This window comes from Rhagoletis pomonella, unplaced genomic scaffold (assembly GCF_013731165.1).
Source record: "Rhagoletis pomonella isolate Grant_MI unplaced genomic scaffold, Rhpom_1.0 Rhpom_scaffold_00003, whole genome shotgun sequence".
NCBI lineage: Eukaryota > Metazoa > Arthropoda > Insecta > Diptera > Tephritidae > Rhagoletis > Rhagoletis pomonella.
Window position 1 is genome coordinate 73,378,203 of NW_023458557.1, and position 15,710 is coordinate 73,393,912.

The 15,710-nt window shown below is 34.4% G+C and overlaps 1 protein-coding gene across 1 annotated transcript in view; it reads right to left on the reverse strand.

Annotated features, from left to right (window-relative positions):
- LOC118736362 overlaps positions 1-14,896 on the reverse strand; it is a 210,040-nt gene extending 195,144 nt beyond the window's left edge. The window contains exons 1-3 of the mRNA XM_036466457.1: positions 14,679-14,896; positions 5,440-5,553; positions 4,613-5,254 (exon numbers count right to left, since the gene is read on the reverse strand). Of these exons, the coding sequence (XP_036322350.1) occupies positions 4,613-5,077 (465 nt within the window). The 5' untranslated portion in view covers positions 5,078-5,254; positions 5,440-5,553; positions 14,679-14,896. The remainder of the gene's footprint in view (positions 1-4,612; positions 5,255-5,439; positions 5,554-14,678) is intronic.
- Positions 14,897-15,710: the final 814 nt, after the last annotated feature.

Below are 15,710 nucleotides of genomic sequence, written 5' to 3' on the forward strand. Positions count from 1 at the left end.
TAAAATAAAATAAAATAAAATAAAATAAAATAAAAAATAAATAAAATTAAAATAAAATAAAAAATAAATAAAATAAAACGTTACAGACAAAATATTTAAAATCATAATATTAAGCAAAATATTTTCCACCTGCGTTATCGAAAATGAGACTTGAACAAAAGGTTAGTTTTCGAATTGTTAACCAAGTCCTATGTTTTTGGGTATGTATTTATGTACATAAATATGTAAATACCTACATAAGTATGTACCTATATTCTGCAAATGCCTACTTAAGTTTATTTGCATTAACTTTTCTTTGTTTATGTTTTATATGCTGCGTACAGAGCGTGACCATTTGGCACACTGACTCACATTGTTCCAAGTACGAGTACATACATTGAACACTGTATTTATGTAGGTGCATATGTTCATGTGTTAGAAGCAATGCCGAGCTAAGAGATTGCTCTTTTTTTCATTTCTCACACTGAATGTATTGTTTGCAAGCGAAGCAAACACCGTGCTTTAGATTAAATTTTATTACACAAATATTTTTACGAGCATAAAGAGCGGGCTGCAATACGTATATATGTACATAGGTATCTAATTCATATGTATACTGGTGCAAGTGTGCACATAACCGGCAGTCGCAACAAGAACGAAATTGTATTGCATACATATGTTTGTACATACTATATCTCTCACGTATGAAATATTTATGTAGATTTTAATGCTAAGCTATTAGCTTTGTCTTTGTTTTTTGATTTTTTGTGTTAAACATTTTGTTTTTATTGTATGTATGCCAAATGGTAAAACAGCTGTTCGCTAGCAATTCTTGCTTTTTTTGCTTTCACCTTTTTTTTTGAAAGTTGTTCTGGTTCGGCATACTGCGTTATATATGTATATAGATATGTGCATTAGGGTGGTCAAAAAATGCGGGTGAAAAGTAAAATCGGAATTTTAATGCCCTCGCCCCCTTGGATTGATCTATACCGAAAAAAAAAGTATACCGCTGGCTTTTGTGGAAATAAAAAAATATTTGAAGGTCGCTCCAAAAACAAGAAGAAAACAACTTTTCGTATAAATGGTATAGAATTCTGGAAAATCAATATTTTCCGATCGGAAAATTTTGCTTTTCTTCAGAAGGCTGCCAATAATAATACCCAATTGTATATTATACCATAAGTAACGATTTTTTATTGGTCCCTCCAATTGAATTTTTTGATGTTTCTTGGGGTCCTATAAAAACTAGTTAGTAATAAAAAATGGGTAAATAAACAATTGGGTATTAATAATGGAAGTCCTTTGAAGAGAAACAAAGTTTTCCAAGCAAAAAATGTAGATTTACAAAAATTCGATATACATATATCATTTCTATGAAAACTTCAATGTTTGCCATATAGAGTACATAGAATGCTTTGTGCGCTTTGAGCGACCCCTAAGTATTTTTTGATTTTAAAATAAAACAACAGGGGTATAGAACAATCCAAATTCTAAATTAACTTTTTTTTTCACCACCCTAATGTACATACATATGTATGTATATAACTACACAGGTACGTATTTTGTTTTACTTTTAAGCTGTTTTTTGGCGTAACTTTGACAATGAAAAATTTGCTTCCGTTTGGAATTGTCTTTGAATTAGCACCGGTCGTGGCTTGGTGTGGCAGTTTAGTTTGAATTGGGACAGTAGAAATACAATTTACATAAACATACATACCCACAGACATATGTACATAAATATTTAGGTAATTAACAAAAATGGAATTTTGAAAGCACTTATGACATATTTACTATGCCAATTTTGGACTTAAGTAAATAGTACCTAAATATGATGAATTAGAATATGAAAAAATTAGAGGTTAAAATTATTACTGAATTGAACGATGAACGTAAAAGAGATTTATGTGCAAAATTATAAATATAAGTTTCAACATTTCTCACTAAAGACCTTAATATCACTATTAGACTAATATCAAAAGTATGACACAGAAAGAGCTTGGCCTAGAGGCTACAATTTCTTGGTATATATATATATTTTATATAGTTTTATTTGAGTCGTAAATACTAATAAGTAAAACTGATTTTCTTATATGTATTCAAATACAATATGGGTATTCATGGAAACGCGTAAATGCCTCGTAACAGCGTACACCTCGTAAATAACCCGATTTTCGATACAAAATTAAGTAAGTTTACGAGGTTGACATGGTTACGAGGCATTTAGACAAATTTTATTTCAGATTCAAACACATTTCTTTGCAAATAATTAAAAATCGCTGCCATGGTAAAACCAAAAAGACTGTTTGAAAACATCTTGTTACTTTTTTCGTCTGTCGATTTTATAACTGGTTCGAAACTATAGAAAACGAGGTTCAAAGCGAACTAAATTCCATCTGTCGAATTTAGGACTGGTTCTAAACTATAGAAAAGGAAATGCAGCGGGGGACAATTTCCAATTCCTATGACATCGCCGTGTTAAATTCGCCAGTTTGTTGCCAAAGAGATTTATCGTGAACTAGTAGTGGGTTCCTTTGTCAAGCTCTGAAATTTTTTATAGATTTCCTTAAAATAAATAACGAATAGTGGCTACCTTCACGTTAATCTAATAAGCAGATCCATTCGTCCTGTTTATATCTTATAAGTTTGTATAATTGACCTCTAGTTTCCTACCAGTCCAATGTAATTCAGAGTAATTTCTCTTTGGATAGAGTGAAACTCGTTAAAGTACTTTTGCGATTTGGAATCTAATAGCTAATATTAAATTTAATGTAAGTTTATTTAAAAGGTCTAAATACTAATGAATCCAAACGAGCTCACAAATATTATTGAGCGACTAATTCGATATGTGTATATTATCTCACTAAGCTTTGCTTACATTATTCGGAACTTACCGAACTCAGCATCAATCATCGACAGAAATCTGACTATTATTTGCTCCTTACATAAATAGCTAATATTTGACCCTCTATTCTGAATATAAACCAAATCAAACCGTGAGTACCAATTTCGCACCTAACTCGACTGCAGCGTCATCTGACGGGGCACTTTTTGTGAGAATATTTTCCTTATGTAACTATGACCGACAGGAATTTGCGGCGGAAGAAGCACTACGTAAATCCAGAGCAACTACTTCGCTAGGAAAGTGGTTGTCAGGTCTGCATCTGACCCTTAATCTGCAAAGGAATTTACAGCATGACTCTACTTCACTTACGTAGCGAGAAAGAGCTCTTCGGAACATGCGTGCCTACATCGAGCAACGCCAAAATTAGCAGGGCTGAAATGCTCTCAGGCAGACAAGACCGGTAACTGCACTACGAACGCCAGTGTTTTTCAGACTGAAATCTAAATAATGGATATGATGTGCTCTCTGTAGACAATTTAAGCCTTTAGATCAGCAACAACCAACTTGGTTTGCATTCAGGAAGATTTAACACCTCCGTCTGCAAGTGGTGTTTTCTGTAATAGACGGTTATAAGTAAGCGCCTGATATCGAAATAGGCACCAACTTGCTGGAAGAGAAGCCTGAGACGCGCTCTCCATTCCAATCCTCGTCGATGGATCCAAAAACGTAGTCAACACGGAGTCGCACGTCCTCTACGCTACTCGCCTTTGCTATAGAAAATCAAGTTGCGGTCACAGTCTTTAGGTCACCAACGACCTTATCGGAAATCTCTTCAGTATCTAAATAAATATAACGTCGACCAATACTGCTCTACGGGATATGTGTAGCGAAATGAGGAAACTGAGGAGAATGTGCAAAAATGGTTTTATATATACAAACTCTAAACATACAATCGCCTCTGAGACTGTCGTTTTTAAAAGCTGGTAAGATCAGACCAGCTGTTAACAACAGGAGGACTAATTGTGACACAAACAGACTATCGAAAGTGGTCGGATCAGCAAGGAAATTGAAGTGTCTACAGACGGCACGTAAGACTTCTCACGGTAACACTAAGGAAACACTTTATTTGCTACTTTGCAGCAAGGTTCACAGGCCATACCTTTAATGAGTTCTTTAGAAGCTGTACAGACGTCCTCTTCGAATCCATCAAACAAACCCCGAATAATGCGTTTCAGTTTTCTGAGGTATTGTCTTCCTGGAGGTTTCTAAAAGGTAGGTGTGGGTTTAGGACATGTAAAGACAGGTTTAAGAAAATCTTCTACAGAGCACAGCCATTGTACTTAGTGGAACTCTTAACAAGAGATACTCGTCTAAAGTGAATTGAAAGCATACTAAACCGATTGTAGCATTAGAGCAGCTGATTTGATTTTATTCAAATTATTTGGGCGCTAACCCAGGTATGGGCAGCGCTGACCGAACTCCATAAGCAAGTGCAAAAGTTTTACACTTTTTTGGTTCAGGTTAATTGTTAATTTTTTTTATATAACAAGCCATTTCCATATTACCTCCAAAGCCTGAATAGTAAGTATTCCCCTCAAAACAAGTAAAGCATTTTGTAAAAATTTAAATTAAAAATGTTGTACATAAATATAAATATATATTTTTATCGCTATTAAAATCTAAATGGAAAAGAGCAGTTTACATTTATTCAACACCCCTTACCTGTTCCCATACAAATTACCCGTAAATTAAAAACAAATGAATTCCAAAAAAAAACACATTTCATCTTACCTTCGGATCCAAAATGCTCCGCTCTAAGCTGCCCTCTCGATTCAGCGTGGTTGCATTGCTGCCACTACTACTACCATTCGTATACATTTGGTGATGTTGATGTTGTTGCTGTTGCTGCAATGTCGTAGCTTCCAGCCGCAAGCGAGCACGTTCCACGCGCGCCAAGGTGGGGCTATCCAAAATTGAGGGCGCACGTGATGGTGGACGTGAGTTGCTTGGCCCGCCGACAGCAGCGGCCAAAGATGCCGCTGAGGTGCCGACATTGGGCAGCTGTGCCCAGGCGGCTGAGGGCTCCAACAGCGTATGATTGGACGATGTGGAGGAACAGCCCGGCGTGGGAGTCGACGTGGACGTTGAAGTGGTGGTGGTCATGCTGTGGCTGCTATTGTTGCCACTGCCACTACTAATGGTGTGATTGCTGTAGCTATGATTGTTGGTAGTGTTGTTGTTCGAGGTGAGGAGCATTTTTGGTTGAAATTTTTTTTTCGTTTGAGTTTTCTCTTTGATTTAAAAAGCAAGTAATTGCAGAATTATGCTAATTACGTTTAGGTTTGTTTTTTTTTTTAATTTGCGCTCGACTGCCTAGGTTTATGGTAGGTAATTCTTTTAATGATTTGGAGTTTTATTGGTGAGTTCACGTATCTAGAGTTGATTATTTTAATTTAAATTTTAGGTTGAAAATATTTATTATGGAGTTTTTACTATTTTAGTTTTCGTTGGTTTTTATTGTATACTAATTAAATTTATGTAATTTATTATTCATTTGAGTTTTTAATTGAGTTAATTCGTTGATTTAATTAATTCTTATTAATACTTATAATACATACTTATTGATATCAATAAGTTGGTGCCTTCTACACTTCACTCAAGCTTTATTAACTTTTTTAATTTCTTCATGAAAAACACTTCTTTAATCCTTTGAAATCACTTTCACTGTTTTCCTGCAAGTAAAAAGAAGACAAAGTTAAATTAAATATTAAACATTTTATAACATTCGTTTCAGTGTAAATGGCTGCTGATCAATGTTTCTTAAATCAGTTCAATTAGTAATCGTGCGTGAATGACAAATTGTTGCAGATTAAATTCCATATCAACTGATGCAGTCCCTAGTGAACGAGCAGAAAATTTGAACCTAAGCTTCGAACTTAGAAGTTTTGGATCATGCGTTCTGTTTAAGCATCTGGAACATAAAAAATTATATTTACAAAAAAATAGTAAAGTAAAGTCGGTAAGCCATTCGTTAAGCTATGTTTCAGTGCGCCCTTCACGCTTCGTGAGCTTTTGAGGCTTAAGTGTGGCCGAAGAAACAAATTTGTAGATTTCGCGTCGTTTTAAGAAATTGGTACTGTCTCATGGTACATCATGGTATATTTTGCATTAAGATATACAACTTCATCCATATATATATGTAAGGCTCATGCCGCAAAACCACTGAAGGCATCTGATCATTCACAGTGTCATGGATTCGTTTAATTGCAACAGAGGATTATCAGGCGCATAATTTCCCATAGAGGGAATGTCATTTGACCACTGAGATCATCCAACTTATCACCACTACTCCGTATAAAACGCAAAGTTTGGAGCACTTGAAAATCAACATTGGTCTAGTTATGGCCAAGATACCATCCAATATATATACATATGCCAACAAGTGGCCGCAAATATCTAAAAAAGTCTATGATGAAGGCAGTCCACACAGTTTTAGACTCACACATAGACAAAGTGAAGTCCCTTGCTTAATGCCGTAGATTTTTGAACGGGAACGTATATATATATATACATATATGATTCCAGATGTACACCGCGATATTGATGGTAATTGCAAAGCAGACGAATTGACCAGGAAACTGTCGGGAAAAGCAGACTCTAGGTATAGGAATAGCCTCTTTTAAACAATTTGCTACAGATCACACCATTTCAGTAACCAATCAGCGCTGAAACAACTTTTTCTCCCTGCGTATTTTTCAGGGTTACCTCTTTCTATAATAGGAAACGGTCATTGTTGCTCTAAAATTTTAACAGAAAATAAGTGTTCTTCCCTATAAATACTCTCACAAGGCACTTACTATTCAATGTGGAGTCCGAACGAGGATGTAAGGACCTATGTGAGGAGAGGATCTAGTCTACTGAACAAACATGTAGAACAGAATGGAAAAAGTTGCCAAATTGAAAAATAAATTACCAATTTATCAAATTTTATAAGGATAACAAAAAGTTACCAATTTTGGTTAGAAATTTAAAATTTGATTTCTTACAAACATATTTGAGGTATTTAGGACATATGTACGTACATACATCGGTACCACTAAAATAGACACTACATAATTTGCTAAATTAAGTACATTCCCCATTATACTCTGTATGGAATGTCATAATTCTGACGCGAAAGCTTACAAATTACCGTTATGAAATTTTCTACATTTTATTCTGTGTAAATTTTGCCTAATAAATTATTATTGTTTACTTTTTTGGGTGTGAAAACTATTCGTAGAAAATTTGTATTATTTTATTAGCGCCATATGTACATTCATATGTATGTACGTAGTCTTGCGCACCATGAATGGTATAGCCCTAAACAAATTATACAAATTCCCTGAAGCTTTAGTTTGAAGTTTTGTACGTGCCAAAAATTCATATGAATTGAGACATATTTCAATAATGACTACTGTCGTATGTATATATGTATGAATATATATATATATTAATATTAGGGTGGTCCTTAAAAATCAAGTGAAGGATTTTTTAGGTATCATCTCCTCAATCGGTAATATCACTGTCACAGATAGCACATATCATTTTTGGTCCCCATTGGAGACGGTTAAGGAGTGTCGCACTGGGGGCAAAGTACAGATTCCTCTAAAGAGACTCAAAAAATTTAAATTAATTGTTCTTTCTATCTAATACCCAAAATCGATACTACCATAGTCGAAGATATCACTTATAAATTTTAGCTCCGATTTGATTCGCTTGAGACGTCTTCGTCTTGTAATCTCATCTTTATTATATTTTTATTAATTTCAAATTAAAATAAAATCAAAAAAAATTATGCTCAATAATTGGGGGTGATGCACACTTCATTAAGCATTAAGATTCATAAATTGTTAAATGATATTATTTTTCAAAGAAAATAAAACAATTTCAAAAAAAAAAATTATCTTGGACTGCAGCTCTCTAGAGCCTAGTGAAAGCTTTGATCCCATCGAGAGTCTGGCTAGATTTCCGTAACTGAGATTTTCTGGACTGTGTCAAAACAGGTTTTGGCTTGGAAATCATTTCTACAGATATTCTATTCAGGCGCTTAATAGATTCTCTTACTCACCCAATTCAATGTCCTCACCCAATAGAATCTGAACAAGCCCTAGCATAAAAAAACAATTATCAGGATTAGCACTACCACGCAATATCTTTTACTTGGGTAACCAGATTAAGTACTAGGTGGTTTTCTCTAGTAGATAAATTTACGTTGCTAGCGTTAGGAAAGTATTTGCCATGCGACAGCCTTAAAGGGATAACCTTGACGGGCACCGGATAGGTTGTCCTGAAATAAATTTATGTTCTTAGAGCCTGGACTGGCTCCAGAATAACAGTTTGAGAGAATCACTTTTGGTGTTGGGAAGATATTCTTAAATGAGATACTTTTTAGCAGTACCTGGACTACAGCGAGTCAAACTCTTATTTGGTCCATTAGACGGAAGCTGTCCAGAATCATTGGAGCAAGCGTTTTACCGTTGTGTCTAGCACCTCGATGGTTTTGCTTGTCGGAAACTAGACGGAAGAGAGAAAATCTTCTGACCAGCACTTGTCTAAAATAGAGATTAATTTCCAGCTGGGATGATATTTAGTGATAAGTTTTAACATTTTGCCGAAATTTCAAAAAAAAAAAAATTTATTTTTCATGTTCGAATTTAACCTTGAATAACTTATGGAGGACTGAATTTATTGAAAAATCCTAAAAGATTTTTTTTACATCCTTCAATTCCCTTCACAAATATAAGTATGTACATACATATATCGGTCATTCCGATAAGTTGACTTAAAAACGAGCTAAAAAATTTAAAATTTAAAAAACATGTCCTTATTATTTATATGGAAAATAGAAATTTGCGATGAGTGTCTTTTAAAAGTTTTCATGTTAAAGCCTGTGCTTTTGACACACATCTGGTTTCACTAATCCGATAATATTTTACAAGAAAATTAAAAAAAAGTTAAAAAATAGCACTTTTTTCAACCCGTGTAATATATATACATACATATTAGTCTATGTATATTCTCGTACATACAGTATCTGTCATATCTATAGCACGCCATTTCCAAGTGATATTGCGTGCCCCTTATGTTTATTTATTTATTTTTAAGAATTTTCAATTAAAATTTAGTTCATTCTCAGACGAACCCCATACAGAAGTTCAACAATTTGTAGAAAACTACAAAAAAGGGTAACAAATTTTCACCTAAATTTGAAACTTTTTTCCCGGAAGTGTTAAAATTTTTTTGAGTACACAGTTTTTTAGCCCCTGCAATTTTAGTCTGATAATGTGCAAATTTCAAGTGGCTAGGAATTACCGTTAAATTTTTAGATTTTTTTTTTGTCGCATTGGCTTCCATATAATGAATAAACTCAATTTATTTGTATATGGAAGAAAACCGCAACACCTTTGGCGAAAAAAATTCTAAAAAATCAAGCCACTTGAAACTTGCACATTGTCAGACTAAAATTGATTGGGCTATAAAACTGTGTATTCAGAAAAATTCAAAGACTTCCGAGAAAAAAGTTTGAAATTTAGGTGAAAATTTGTTGCACTTTTTTGTAGTTTTCTACAAATTATTAAACTTGGGTTTATATGGGTTTTGTTAGAGAAAGAACTGTATTTTAATTGAAAATTCTTAAAAATAAGTAAATGAACATAAGTGGCACTCAATATCACTTTGAAATGACGTGCTATAGATATGACCGATACTGTATGTAGGTATTTATGCATTCACTAATGTATTTATACCTTCATTTATATGTAGATTCTAGATAATTTAAAGTCGAGTATATGGCCAGCATTTTTAATATTTCCCTTACTTACATATTTGCCACGCTCAAGCTACCTAGCCTTAAAAAATTCTTGAATAGTACCTACCTATTTACCAGTATAAACGTGCCTATAAAGAAAAAGAATTAACTCTTTTTGTTCATCTTCATTCAACCAAAATCATTTCACAGACAATTGCAGTCAGCATTAGAGCCTCATTGATTAGTGGAACCGGTTTTACAACACCGACTCAAGAAACAAGTATTCATAAAGGAATGGTTGCGTGTACATATGTACATACATAAATACAACTATACACACACACAAACAAATGTACAACGTACAAGCCCATAGATATAGATTCATATGCCGCCAGCAGACAGGCCTAAAAAACAAGTCTTCTTTCTTTCATTTTCGATATTCTTCTTCATACAAGTACGTATTGAGCTATCTTCAAATTGTTGCCAGCATACGAGTATGTACACATTTTTCCAAGCCGCACAGTTTTTGTTGTAAATAGGTACCTTTTCGGTTGCATTTTTTTTTTCCTACATAGTTTGAATTTCTGCACTACGTTTTTTTTTTTTCTTATCTGCTTTTTCAACTATCTTCGCGCAGTGCAAGCCCATGCTTCCTCCAAAGCTCAGTATATCCAGTAAACAAACTTAGCTATTTTTTTTCGCCAAGTTTGGTCCCCATAAAGGACTAGTGTTGCAAGCAACGCTTTTTCGGCAATTAGGGTGTTGTGCAGCTATTTAATGTGGTGAAAATTATTTAAGCACTGGGGAGATTTATTCACATGGAATTGGAGATTGGGCTAATAGATTTATTTTAAATAAATTGTGAATCTGCGAAAATATCTTTTCAGCAGATGGATACACTTTTTAACCTTTTTCCCGAAAATGTACATACAGGCTCGAAAATATGCGAGTAACATTAGGTTTGTATAGTAACAGTAACATTGCAGCGAGAGCGTAAAAGCAAAATAGAGCGTTAAATTGAGAAGAAGAGAAAACTAGCAGAAGAACTTATTGAACACAAAACTAGCAATAACTTGCAAGTGAACAGTTGTTGCACTGCTTTGACAATCTGCTGTAAACATTTTACTATTTATAAATCAGTTTTAAACTCTTTGCTTTACACACAAGCACTAACACTGTCCAGTACATCATTAATATTTTTGTTTCCACTCATTTTACTTTTGTTTGTGCCAAGGCGAATCAATATAAGGTGATTGCAGGAGTACAAAAACAAAAATTTACATGTATTTTGTTTTTGCTTTGGCGGCATAAACTGTCAAAACCTGTAAGTGTGAGTAGAAATTCAAACAAAATTTTTCAATTTGATATCAGAAGCCGTGCGGCGAAACACATACACAAAATGAACTGAGCTAGTAACACCACTTTTTATATATTCTTTTGACATTTATTCTAATTCTTCTTCTTCTGCTAGCTAATTTCTGCTAGTAAAAATTTCACTAGCAAGAATTTGCAGCTCTCTCGTGTTGTTACGCTCTCGATTCAGTGCTCTCTTGCAAATTTTTTGGGTTATCATACACTTTTCCAGTAAAAGTTTGCAGGTTCCAGTACAAATTAGTACTGACTATTGGTAATTTTACAAACCTATTCAAATATCGTCGCCTGGATGGAAAATTGCCGGAAGCGTCATTTTGACAATTTGTGGTTTTTGGATATCTTCTTTAGTTTCCGACTAATTGACTAAAATTTTTTCGGTTATTTGGTACAAATTGCGTTAGTATTGCTGTCGTACTAAACTAATCAAGATCTTTCAAATAGAGTTATCTGTTCTTCTTTAGTTTCCGACATATTCATCTTTATCATGAGTTTCATTTTCTATAACCGGGTCACTTTTCGTTTGCGAGTGTTCACTACAGGTGGATGAAAAAATTGTTGGCGAAATTTTGTTCGGGCGAAACTCACGATTAGGCTGATTAGTAAAAAGTATGGTTAATTTATAAAAATTGTTATCACATTTTCGCGTATATCACTAAAACTGACTGCAAATTTTTTGACAAATGTCGTATACGACAAAATTTTATTAAACTCATAAATGGTTGACACTAAACTAAAAAAAATAAGATAATTTAAGAATTTCATGAACTAGTACATAGCATTCTCCGACACTTGGAGAAAATCTTTAGTCGTGTTTCTGAGAAATTGCATTGCAAACTTCAATCGTGAGTTACCGAAAGTAACTTGTGACAATCTTTTATCCAGGGATCTACATAAATTATAATTGTCATTATTTTCGTTGTTGGAGTATATGCCAGACGAGTAACAGGTATATACATACAAGGATACCTAAATTAGCGCGTTGAACTTGTATATTTATCTCTCTCCAACGCATTAATTCTATATACGTAGGTACCAACGCCTGACAAAGTTATGTCTAAATTTAATAATGGCTCTATGACAAAATATTGATGGAATGTATTCGTAGATTTTTATTTACTTCATTTCATACATTAGCATTGATGTTTTGTTTTTCATACATTAGTATTGATGTTTTTTACTAAATACCAGGAATAAATATTTAATAAAAAACTATTTCATTTAAGCTTAACCAACTTTTAGTTGCTCGGAGCTAATTTTGGAACGCTTCACGAAACATTTTCATAGACAGTAAGTGCAACCCTGGGTGCTTCATTAACGAGCTGAAAAACCAAACAAATAAAAAAATTCCATCTGAACCAATATTCCCAAAAATTATAAAGCAAAACAAAAACCATTTTTTCCAATTTATGCACTGTTATTTTTATTATTGCAATACAATTTCGCAGCTCTTCAAACATTTTCCACATTATGCTTTTAGGGCTAGTAGTTTCCGACCCCATTTGCTCGTTTTTTTTTCAATTCTGAATTTAGGCTAGGCTTCATGGGAACTTACTGCGGGTGCAAACAGACCACATTTTGTAAACTGAATTGTGATATTTAATTTTATTTTATAATGAAAAATGAATTTAATGTGCAATTTTTTAAGTTTACTAGATGTAAGACAACTTTTAATTTTCTTTATATATTGCATGTTTTAGTTTTAATTCTGTTTAAGTTAAGTTGTAAAGGTGAAAATAGGCCTCCTGGGCAACCGAGCACATTAAACAAAAAATCGGTAACGCGCGTAAAAGCATACCTCACAAGTGGTGTGGAAAATGCAAGAACAAATATAAATGGAATAATTTTCGAAATTATGAAATGGTTATTGGTATTTTCAATCTCAAAGGGGGTGATTAATTTGAACGTTATTTAAGCTGCCTTTACACGGTCGATTTTTGTCGTTTAACCAAAATCTACCCGTGTAAATTGCAATTCAACCGTAAAATATAAGCGTTTTGGCTAGTCGATATCTTAAGTAAATTTTCCAGTCGACAGAAATCGACCCGTGAAAAGACAACTTCAGGAATTTTTTAATTTTCTTTTTTTTTTTTTGCTTGGGCGTCTTTTGAAGATGTGCCAAATTATATTGTCTACTTAAATACAAAACAACAATTTCTTTAAGCCATCTTGTGCAGCAATTTGTTGATCTTATCCTCACGGCTACCGAAATCACCAACCTCAACGTAGTGATTAGCCTTCTTGCGCCAGCCTCGGGTTGATGTGTTGAGCTTGAATAGCAACAGGAAGTTGGGGGCTTTCTTGAAGTGAAGTGAATCAACGCACTGAATTTCGTGCGCTTCGCGAAATTTGCGTTCGATCACAAAGCAGAGATTGGGACACGCTTGACCATTCAACGTTTGTACATCAATTCACAAACTGATTTAAGATTTCGATAACCCCATATAGGGGGTTCGGCATACGTAGCATATTAATGGTTGCCTTGCTCAATTTGATGAACACACCGTTTTAATGTGGCGAAGACAGAACTGTAAAACTACGCACTTTTTGTGCAACTTTGTTGATACCGCGGATGCGGATCACAAAAGCCAATTTGGATTTTTCAGGCCCGTCGAATTGGCCGTATTTCTTTGCCACACAGCGCTACTCCATCTCACGGCGTCCATCACAGAGTTTTCTTGTTTGATATTTCTCAGCATGCACCAAGTTTTCACATTTACGGAGTGCAATCACAGCAGTGCGCTTTAGTTTACGTTTGATCAGGGTAGCAATTTGCTGACCTGCTCTTGCAGAACTGCAGCTTCGGCTCGGGGACAGGAGGCAGGTTCCTGGAAGGTTGTCTGCCCTTTGCTTGCGGTTTCTTACCGGCCGTGATGGCAGTCATCTTAACTTGTTACTTAGCACGCTGAAAAGGCGAAAAAAAGTTCGCCAAATGTTTGGAGCACATCGTAAATGAGCCACTCGATTTATAACATTTCTATAAACAATTTAATTAAATACTTTTTATACATAGATATGCTGCAACCATGCACTTACTTTCCCAAATTCCATCCTGCTTATCGGCATAATTTTCCAAATATGCCTGCTACTTCATTACTAATTACTCAATTTTCCAACTGCGCCTTCTTCGTTGGCTCGACATATCCTAAAAAGACAAATTTACATTAAACAATAGAAATCGCAAAAATTAGCAAATAAAATACTCGCTTTGTTTTGTTTTGTTGTCAAATTTCTGAGAAATGTGAATTCACCACGATGCGATACAGAAAGAACAAGGACCACGGATGTAATTTTAAGTAAACCTATTATTCAGTGGCAAGGCGCAGAGCGTTCGGGGCAGCAATATTAATTTGAATCAAATATAACATTAAACGGTGGTTCTAATACATTTTTTGATATTATTAACCAGAGTACATACATTATATGGTATTTCTTTCAAAATTAATGTACTATATGAACTTTTTTTCAAATATTTCTTAAGTTTCTTTCATGAGTGCTGAAAAGCAACCATGCGTGTAAGAAATTGTGTGCTACCTAAAATTTCACCTCTGGAAACTTTATCCCCATAAAGGACTTCACCACAGTTTTTTTACTGGATATACTGAGCTCCAAAGATTTGGACATACAAACATTCATGTAATCGCAGAAACACGAATACACCCACATATACCTATACATATGCGTTCATACCCATACCCGATATGCATGCCTCAGTTGGTTGCACATTGAGCAACATTCTCGTAGGTTGACTGGCTCACTGGTTGGGTTGATGGCTGGTGGCTGGCTGTCCAATAACTCAGCACTCTGTGTGTGTTTATGCTTGGTGCACAAATGGTGCTATGTATGTACATATGTACATATGTATGCCGGTTTGTATGTTAATCGTTAAATGACTGCAAGTATGTTAATCTTTTAATGGTTGTTTGTTTGTATTTGTGCATGTGAATATACATACATATTTTTTTATAGTATTTGTGGGTGTTTGTATTGTTGCAAAATATGCATTCTTCTGCCTGCGAGTTCGCATTCAAGGCGTTTGCAACAACTTTACTCACTTACAGGCGTACATATTTACATACAAACATACACTCTTCTTTGCTGCTTTGCCTTCCTTATTACATAGTACTGCTGGAATTCTTGACTACTTTTCGCCATTTATTGTCTTTAACTTCATTTACATACGCTCATACATACATACATACATACATATTATTATTAATGCATTCTATGCCTCTCTTCAATTGTTTTGCGTGTCAGTGGCAACGCATATGGAATTTCAATATTTTTGCTTACAATTCCAAACATGTCATTCAACGTTTCCTTAGCACAATCGCGTATCTCTATAAGGGAAAACCAACAAATTATTAAAGCCACTTTAGCGCTGTCTAATGACCACTGATTCACCTAAGTATGTATGTACATGTAGTTACATGTATAAATAAACACAAATGAAATTGGATATAAAAATGTTTAAGGGCCTCCACCACTCAGCACTTGTTCTAACAATTAAAGTTTGCTTTAAAGTTTACATATACAAATACATCAAGCTCCTGAGGTTTTTCGAACTGGAAAAGCCTAACAAGCAGCCGAAAAACTGCATACTCGGAAATTTTAAAAGACCCTCAAAGTTTAGCCTATTAACAAAAAAAAACAGTTTTTCATAGGTGGGAGCATCTACACAATATTTCTTTTTTATATGAAGGAAGGTACCCAACAACACCCTCAGCG